This window comes from Megalobrama amblycephala, linkage group LG13 (genome assembly GCF_018812025.1).
Source record: "Megalobrama amblycephala isolate DHTTF-2021 linkage group LG13, ASM1881202v1, whole genome shotgun sequence".
NCBI lineage: Eukaryota > Metazoa > Chordata > Actinopteri > Cypriniformes > Xenocyprididae > Megalobrama > Megalobrama amblycephala.
The window spans coordinates 15,588,759-15,598,531 of NC_063056.1; the positions used below are offsets into that span (position 1 = coordinate 15,588,759).

At 38.0% G+C, this 9,773-nt stretch overlaps 1 protein-coding gene across 3 annotated transcripts; it reads right to left on the reverse strand.

The window, feature by feature from the left end:
* Positions 1–3,325: 3,325 nt before the first annotated feature.
* On the reverse strand, positions 3,326–5,169 carry twist1b (twist family bHLH transcription factor 1b). Of its 3 annotated transcripts, none has more exons than XM_048153879.1 (2): positions 4,397–5,169; positions 3,326–3,823 (listed from the first exon to the last, which is right to left on the reverse strand). In XM_048153879.1, exons 1-2 carry the CDS (start codon positions 4,811–4,813, stop codon positions 3,770–3,772), a joined length of 471 nt encoding a protein of 156 aa, XP_048009836.1. In that variant the 5' UTR covers positions 4,814–5,169; the 3' UTR covers positions 3,326–3,769. The 3 variants fall into 3 exon arrangements, with proteins under 3 accessions (XP_048009836.1, XP_048009837.1, XP_048009835.1); XM_048153880.1 differs by having other exon boundaries at positions 4,452–5,025; XM_048153878.1 differs by having other exon boundaries at positions 4,268–5,025.
* Positions 5,170–9,773: the final 4,604 nt, after the last annotated feature.

Sequence of the window (9,773 nt, forward strand, 5' to 3'; positions counted from 1 at the left end):
ATTTTACAGAAGTAAACAGCTTTTTTTTTTTACCCATCTTACAGCAGATTATATCTAAAAGTTCACATTTTTGTGTTTAAACTTTTTTCACATTCATTATTAAATAATCCTGACAACCAACATAAAATTTGACCATTTTATATTAATGTTTTGCTCTAAAAATATTATAATAGTGGCCTATTATTGAAATTGAATTGTGTGACTATCTTAACTCACTTTGCTCTTAAATTATTATAATAGTAGCCTATTATTGAAATTGAATTGTGTGACTATCTTAACTCACTCAGACAAGAAAATCTGATGTTAAGGGGTTTTAAGGTGTAGGCCTACAGTATCTGTTTTATATAACCCTAACTCTATTGACCTGAGCATAACTGTAACCATGCACCATCTCCAGATTATTACATCTCAGTGTTACGCTCAATAATGTCCCTCTGTCTAAAGAGCCCAAGCCTTTAATGTAGAAACTGCAGCATGTCAGATGACAAATGTTTTTCAGAAAACTTTTATTTATTTCCGAGCACAAATGTAATAATCACAAATGTTTAAACTCTTATCAAACAAATAAAAATATGGACGGTTCAAAAGTGATTATTAATAGTGCTGACTGGCAGGTGTTATAGCCTAGCATGAAACTTACAATTCAAAACATAAAAGTTTAAAATCGTAGCCTACATATAAAAATATAAAATGGGTTTCAATACAGAAAATAAAGGGAAAGAAACTTATATTTGGAACGGAATAATAAAAACATGTTGCTGCAGTGCCCACTTCCGCATGCACACAGTCTCTTTATTTACCCTACAAAAGGTCGACTTTAATGAAAGATGAAGTAGGCCTATTATCGGCGCATCCGGTAAACATTAATTCGTGGCTTCAGTTTTCGAAATATTTTTGCTTGTGATTTCAAAATGATTACAGCTACTTCTGCAAGTTGCACCTGTTTCCAGGAGCAGAAGATCTGCTTGTCGTTTTAGTGGAAAAGTATTTTCCTTCATAAAGTGAATTGCCAGCAGTTGTTGAGCTGTAGCCTAGCGAGCCAGCTGTGTAAATGAACAAGTGCTCGCTTTTACTTCCATCCTCACTTATTTTATTTAATTTTTAATTTTTTTATTATTATTATTTTTACCCTACATAAAGGTTCGTTTCGCTTGTAAAAATACTTTTATTTTGATCAATACATTTTCGACAAAGAAACACTTTTTAATATAGATCATAGATTTTAAGAATTCTGCACCCCACGAAAAGGTTATTAGAAGAACTTTTGTTTGTGTAGCCTGTAAGATTTGAAATTACATATTTATAAATTACCTAATGGACCATGTTTGATATTAAAATAATAGGCTAGTAAAAAATAATACATCATCAAATTGGTCTGCCATTTAGACAGGTTTAGGAAAACTGATCAAACGGGGTTAACACTGACAAAGATCATTATCGGTTCATAATAAAAGTAATCTGTGATTAAATGTGACACCACATTTCAATTATCTGAGCAGTTAAGTGTAAAAGTATTAATGTACCATTTATAAATATATTCCTATTTCTGGCGTTCTACACAAGTAGGCCACAAACTCATTCAGGGTTCGACCTAACGTAAAAACAAACAAAAGTCAAACATATGCGCAATGATGTTGGATAAGCAGCACCATCATGTACAGTACCTGTTAGAACAGCAATTCTACACGGGTTTCGTTATTTGGGAAACTCCCACGCGCGGTCTTCTCGACATTGGATCCCACGGGCCGTGATTTAGAGCAAAAATATGAAATCACCGTATAGACCTCGAATCTCCGAGGACAACCAGCGTCACTCCACGCGCTCTATTCCTTCAAGAAAAGCCAATGCTTTGTTTCTAAGATTTTCAGTATAGTCTATTTAAAGGCGGACCTCAAAATCTGAACATCTGTTCAATTCACGTGACTCTAAAATGCTAACATCTGTTCAAAATAAGTTTCATTCGTGTGCCTCTAACATCCATCTGCCAAATGCCTTACAAGTGGAAATGAACTCAAACTTTGTTCCAGTTTTCTCCTGAAGTTCACTGCGGGATAATCTTTATGACGTTTACGTAAAAATGAGAAATGTAGTGCATTTGAACGAAATAGGCTATTAGAGTTGTCTACAATAAATTATTAGTTAAAAAAAACAAACATGTAATTTGTTTGTATGTCTCTCAAGGGGGTTTTATTTAGGTTAACATTACAGTTGCTCAGCATATAGGCCAGCTTCATCCACCCCACCTTCTTATGTCCTGCTGAAGGCATCTTAAATTTCATAGACATCTGGGAATTCCACACATGCCTCAAAATCCAATTACACACCTTCAAACGTGCACGTGCTTTTATTTCAAATATTCCATCTTTCCTAAATACTTTCCCAGACTTCATATAAAACCAAAGGCAACTATATGATTTAACGCAAAAATCACACCACGGACGTAACGAAAAATATCCCGCAGGCCATAGCGAGACAAAACGCATTTTATGCTTTATTCATTTAAGTAACACTTATAAATTGCAATGCTCTTTTTTCCCGCCAAATGAATGAAACTGGACAATAACATAACAACACACAACAGACAAAACTAATGAGTAGCTTTCTTTTTTTCCTGCACACAGTATTTTTGGAGCGGCCTCTGGCTATACATCCATTTAAATCCCTCGGGATTTGACCCTATGACGCACGTGCGTATTTGTGAAAATGAAACCGACGATATTTATTGCAACTGTAAAAAAAGACTTTTCAATTTTAGCGGTAGGCCTACATGCCATGAATCCAAACCTGTTCTCTTGTCCTCCTCGCTTTCCCCCTCCTTCTCCCTTTTGTCTTCTTTCAGATGACCTGACAGTACAAATTGTTAAACCTCCATAACTCATAAAGTTTAGATGAATGTCAGCCAAAAACCAAGTCATACAAGCCAGAATTAGTCAGACCTACGAGAATAAAACTCAATATTCCACCGCAGTCTTATATATTCGTTAAAGACTGTTCCAAAAAAAATAAAAAAAATAAATAGATGTAAAAGCTGATGTATTTTCGTGTGATGATGCACAATTTTGTATGAGTTAGCCTACAATATAATATTGTATTGATAAAAATTGGGACAGTTTTTTTTAGACTAAAGGTACAAAATAATACCAAATTTTTATTGAACGTATTTTGTCTCTGGTTTGCTTTTCATGTCAGTCAACCACCTCGTGCAATTATTTTTAGATACGCTCATTTGTCATAATAAGACTATAGGAATGTTAATAACATTGGTAATAACATGGTAATAACAATTCCACGATTGAATTGAATGAATTCTTATACTAACGTGAAATATTTCTTAAAAGTTCTTCCTCTTTATTGCAGAAATACACATTTATTTACAAAAGTAACAAAAAATAAGAATGCATTTCGACACAGGATACATTTGCCTTCATTTCAAAAAGTGTGTCATCAATAAATAAATAGAATTGTACTAAAACTTTGTATTTTGCACAGGATTCGAACTAGAGGCTTCATTCCCCATCTTCTCATCGACAGTCCTTGTGATGCAATTTCACTTTCTCCAAGAAAGCTATGCACAGCTCAATCTTCAAAAAACTAAAAATAAAAAAACATGCATATGCACACATTTCCAACATTCGTCGTCAATAATAACACTCGCGAGGAAGTCCATATGCAGCGCACGCGCAACAAATCGCTGTCCGTGGCCTTCTCTCGATAATAGCCATGACCTCTGTTGGAACATATGCCGTTTTCCCCAAGATTATGAAGGAATCTAGCACTGTGTCGGCGCATTGGTCCTCGTGTTTTCCAAGTTCGTGGCTTTCACCTGCGAATAATAGCATGATTTAGGGGGGATAATATTTGCTATAGGCAAAACATAATTTACAGAGACCCCTTGTTCTGAGAAAATTCTAATCGATTGTGGAAATTATGTGCTACAATAGCCCGTACTGGTAGTAAACAAATTCAGTTACATTAGCCTACATGATGCAATAGCTGTTTAGCAACTTTTTTTTTTTTTTTTTTTTAGAGGTAAGCTATATTTTGACCTATCTTTATTTTTTATTTGCGCTATTACTATCTCTAAATAGAGAGAAAGATCGTCAAAATAAAGCTATACTGCTAGTAAACAAATCCAGCCGATCTGAATTACATGCAACAGTTGTTGGCTTTACAACTCGTGCCTAAACGTGTAGAATGTAGTAAAGGTTTTTTGAGAATTGTTAACAATACTACATCATTAAAGGCTAGGGATATTGTGAAAGCGTACCATCTGAAAACAAAAGCAAAAAAAATTCCCTGCACACTAGTGAGATGCAGACATGGACCAAGCGCCCTCCATCCTCCAAACCGAGAACGCGTAGCTCAAGCGCTCGTGAGCAACATAACTACAACTTGCCATCTTGGAGTCCAGCTCGTCACTCTGTAGAACCTGACAGAGAAAATCGATGTACCTGGCGGCGAGTTTCAGCGTCTGTATTTTGCTCAGTTTATCGGATGGTAAAGTTGGGATGATTTTGCGCAAAGCCGCAAACGCTTCGTTGAGCGACTGCGTCCTCTGTCGCTCGCGCACGTTCGCCATCACGCGCTGTGTCTGCAGCTCCTCAAAAGACTGAGGGCTGTTGCTGCTGTTGCTAGACTTTTTCCCCCTTTTCCCAAGGGTCGAGCTGTCGGAATCCTCCCCGTTTTTCCTGCTCGACCGTCTTTTTCTCCCGCTTCTCTTTGGTGGCCTGTCGGGCTCTCCGTCGCTGTTGCTGAGGCTGTCCGCTGGAGACACGGGTGAGCTGGAGGAGTCTCGCGCGGGCTCTTCGGGCATCTCGCTCAAGTCTGCTGAAAGCGCGTGCGAATAGCCTAAAGACGTTATTCCCTCATGAGGGTGAAATACAATTCCAAGCGTACGTTTCTTATTCTGGAGGAAGTAGGTATCCAGGATTCCAAGCAACTTTGAGTTAGGTTGAAACGAAAAAGTTGGGGAGTTCTTATAGTCTGGTAAAGTGTTTGTAAGAAGAGAGATGATTGGCCAAGAAGGCTTAAGACGTGAGAAGGAGGGTGGGGGGAACTTTTCTTTTAAACTCAAGATATTTTCCTTGTCAAGTCTGACAGTTCTTTCGGTGAATAGAAAAAGAAAAAAGAAAAAAACATAGCGATTGCATGCTCAACTAACTGAAATGATTCGTTGTGCTTTGATTTGATTTGAAAACAATGCACCGTCAGTACATTTTTAAATCAACTCGCTATTTCCTGTGGAATTATAACCTACACTTAATTTGGTCTTTCATCACAGGAAAATATTTTATTTGAACCAAAATCACAACAACCACGACAACATTTAGTTTCTGAGAAAAAAAAGGTCAAGTGAAACAACTCATGTCAACCATTTTCAATAACACAAATCTGAAGGAACGTGTTTTTTCATGCGGTATACACGCATTAGACAAATGTGTATCTGGCCTCAAGGTTCAGCTTGATTTGTGGTTAGAAATTAATTATGAATTATACATTTAGAACCATATCTTAAAATATTATATCTAATTCAAAATAATATTTTAAGATTCAAATAAGTGGAATTCAGTCTCTGTTTACATACAGTAATTTCCATTAAATATACATTACATAATCTATTTTGATTGTGACAGCCTTTCACTTGGGAGAACAATTTGAAATCCAGACCAAGACATAAAACCTAAACATGTCAAGTGTAAATGATCAGTATCAATACATTTTTAACACATAAATAAAATACTATCCACTGTAACACTGCACAGACTTGTAAGTTTATAGTTTTGTTTATATAAAGTGAATTGATAAACGCCCTCCACCAGGGGTCGTGATATTCTGTTTGATGTTGTTTGTTCATTCCACAGTCAGAATACTAGAGTTACAAGCACTTGAATTGAATTGGTAGGGGACTAAATCAGAATGAAGACTCAAATTATCTTGAAATCAATCAGAAAGTCAGACTGGCAGATACATTTTTAACATTTACAGTTTACACTTTAACAGCTCACCTGATGATACCGTCAAATCATCCAAATTTAAGACAGAAAGACCTCAAGACAGAAAGTAGAAACTTATATTTCCACCCTGTGATGATTCATGTTCTAATCCTGGGACAACATTACAGAGTACAACACACACTAGTATATCTGAAGGTCTTTCAACAACCAGCCGATAACCCTAATAACACTTGGGTTACAGCCCTACCAAAGGGACATAAATTATCTTCGTAATGTTCAATATTCACCTCTTGCATAATTGAAAGTTGTTGCACAATTTATGCAGCAAGGGCGGGGGATTGATAAACATGTTAGGGGATTTTGGTCCGGTTCAGTCCAATGTTTGTGCAGTCCTGTTTCTGCTCCCTGGGTCTCTTAAAACTCAGATCCTGGATTCACATTATATATCTAACACCACACACGTGGCATATAATCGATTTCCCTGCACAAGGACTGCTGAGTGAGTGAGGATTTTGACTTGCACTAAGTATGTGATGATGATTCACGCTCTGACTCAAATATCGAGAAGTCCAAGAATCTGATATTTTACAGCTCCTCCCGCTGCACAGAGTGTAAGGCCAGATCCAGCACTGCTCTAGAGCCAGACCAATGACTGCATTATCATGTATTAGCCATGCTGTGAGAGGAACATCCTTGTCTCTTTGGGCCTTTACTCCTGTCAAGTGCTGAAACAAGCCATCAACATTGTATGTCTGCATGTATTACTATAAGGACTAGTTTTGAATTCACTGCTACCTCACCAGCAACAGTTCATGAATGGAAGCCAAAAGCTTTGATTTTAAAATGTTCAAGGCTCATTAGGGGATTCTGCTCAAGCATATCCATCCCTTTCTCATATGATGTCCTAGTAACCAAGTTGTTCTACCATCTTACATTGTATGCTTGGAAGGCCAAATAGGCCTGTAAATCATTTATACAGTAGGTGGGATATTTTGAGCAATAGACCACCAAAAATTGGATGTATGGATGGATATAAAGAATAAAGTCAGTGGGGAAAAAGACTAATTTCATAATTTTTTAACATCTTTTCTTCAGGTTCTGGAGAGGCTTAGTTTATTCTCATTATATTAAGGTCCTCCGTGAACGAACGCCATGATGAGAGGCAGACTCCAGACATCATATCGGCTCTTGATAGGACCTGTCTGGACCAAGAAAGAGAGAGGATATGGGTGAAGATTAGAGAGGTGAGGATGAATATAAACAGATCTAGTCTGTCTGGATCTGAGGACTGGACTATGAATGAGTGCTTTCAGTGTAGATGTCAATGTGGCTAGTCTCAGCCTCAAACGTCACACCTACAGACAGAACGTCTGATACATGAGGCACACAAAATGGAAAACACTTCAGGAGTTTTGAAGTCGTCATCTGATTGGTTGCATTCTACAGGATTTCCAGGAAATGTGTGTGTCGTGTTCTTTGACAGTCCGCCTGGAAACAAAGCTGAACCTCATCATGGCCATCATGTTTACAACTGTGATAATGAGTGCTTACCAGGATCAACTAAATGCTGGATTTTCCCAGTTTTTGGAGACTGATGTGCCATAAATTTGCATGACATTCTTGAATGAATTATTTATAGGTTTCATGCCAGTCTGTTATTGTAGGAACATCAACTTTTTCACGGCCCTGACATGACGCTGAACAAAACCTACTATTGGTTGCTTTACATGTCAGTCAGATGGGCAGGTAGGCGGTCCTAGGCCAATGAAAGCTGCAATGGAGTCCAGACCTTCTGCCATCAGCCTGAAGGTCTAGCTACGCAAGACTAAGATATGGTTGGAGTACCAAAAGAGAAGTGACACATGATAATTTTGAGCATAATAAATACAGTTTGCAATGTTCTTCATGGACTAATGAGATCTGAGCCAAACAAGCAAACAATAATTGTTGAGGGAGCAGTTTAAAATATAGTGCATATTAATAAATATTTACAATGACAGGATGAAAAAGAGACCATGAGTAAAAAGAAGCCAATGTGTTTTTACCTCAACACATATTGGCTGTTTCCAGCACAGCTATTGAATCACCAGCGCCACAACAAATACATAATTTTACCACACCCAAGCTGTGAATGTGACTGAAATAAAAATGATGTACTGCAAAAGAATGATGGCAAGAAGAAACGCCTTTCTAATTGTCCTTGCGTAATGGGCCAAAATACAAACACAGGTTGATTCACAAGCAAATTAATCGTAACTCTTTCCCCATCAGTGTTTGTTTGTTTGTTTGTTTGTTTGTTTGTTTGTTTTTAAAAAGTTGCCTGCCAGCACCTGCATTTTAAACACTTTTACACAAATTTCTTGGCCCCCAGAATATTTTGTTAAATGAATATCTGAACATACGATATATAAAAAGAAAGAACAGAACTCTGCTTTAAAAACAAGAAAAAAAACAACATTTTTTTGTAGTGAACTGTAGTGAAACGTTTTGCATGATCCCCCCCCCCCCCCAAACGATTTAGCAGAAATCCCCACCCTGCAACCAATTTTTGGCTGAGGTTACAGTGACGGGTAGATTTAGGGATCAGGTTTGGGTGTAGGCAATCATTAGAATTGGCTCCAGGGTGGGATTTCCGCTGAACTGGTTTTGGGGGGGGGGAGACATGTTTCTGCTTCTTCTTCACTTGTTTTTGGATCCGGAGATTTGGTACAATTTCTGAAGATATGTAATAGCGCCCCCTGCCGTTTAACATTGAAAACATGGATCGCCGTAAAATTCTGTCATATCGTTGTGTCATAAATTAAGGCTGGAACACACCAAGCTGACGCCGACGAACTAGTGGCGACGAAAGTCTGTGTCCAAAGTTGCCCTGACACACCAAAGGTGGCAGTAGCTGAACAGCCAATCAGAATGATCAGATGACCTGACGGGCCGACGAGCTCCGATGCCGATTCAACATTTCGAATCGGCAGAAAAAAGGTGATGGTGCAGAACACACTGAGAAAACTTAGTCGGCCGATGAACAAAAACTGCCCGACGGCCGACCGTCGGCTTGGTGTGTTCCTTACAGGGAAAGTGTTAATGCATCTTTCAAAACCAGATCAATGTTACTGGTATGAATCAGTCACCACATTCAGCACGATTATAGTAATTTCCACTTGCCAATGGAGATCACCCACAAAAGCCTGAAATCGGAGGAAAATCGGTGTTAATTCACGTGGGTGATGATCGCTATATTTGAATACACATGACAAAAATGCGATTTGAGAAAAGTGCTGCTGTGTCACAGATACCCGTGACATATTTAGTAGGTTAAAGGTGCCGTAGAACGTCTTTTTAAAAGATGTAATATAAGTCTAAGGTGTCCCCTGAATGTGTCTGTGAAGTTTCAGCTCAAAATACCCCATAGATTTTTTTTTTATTAATTTTTTTAACTGCCTATTTTGGGGCATCATTAAATATGAGCCGATTCAGGCTGCGGCCCCTTTAAATGCTCACGCTCCACGCCCACGGAGCTCGCGCTTGCCTTTAACAGCATAAACAAAGTTCACACAGCTAATATAACCCTCAAAATTGTTCTTTACAAAGTGTTCATCATGCAGCATGTCTAATCGCGTAAGTATGGTATTTATTTGGATGTTTACATTTGATTCTGAATGAGTTTGATGGTGGTCCGTGGCTAAAGCTAACATTACACACTGTTGGAGAGATTTATAAAGAATGAAGTTGTGTTTATGAATTATACAGACTGCAAGTGTTTAAAAATGAAAATAGAGACGGCTCTCTTGTCTCCGTGAATACAGTAAGAAAAGATGGTAA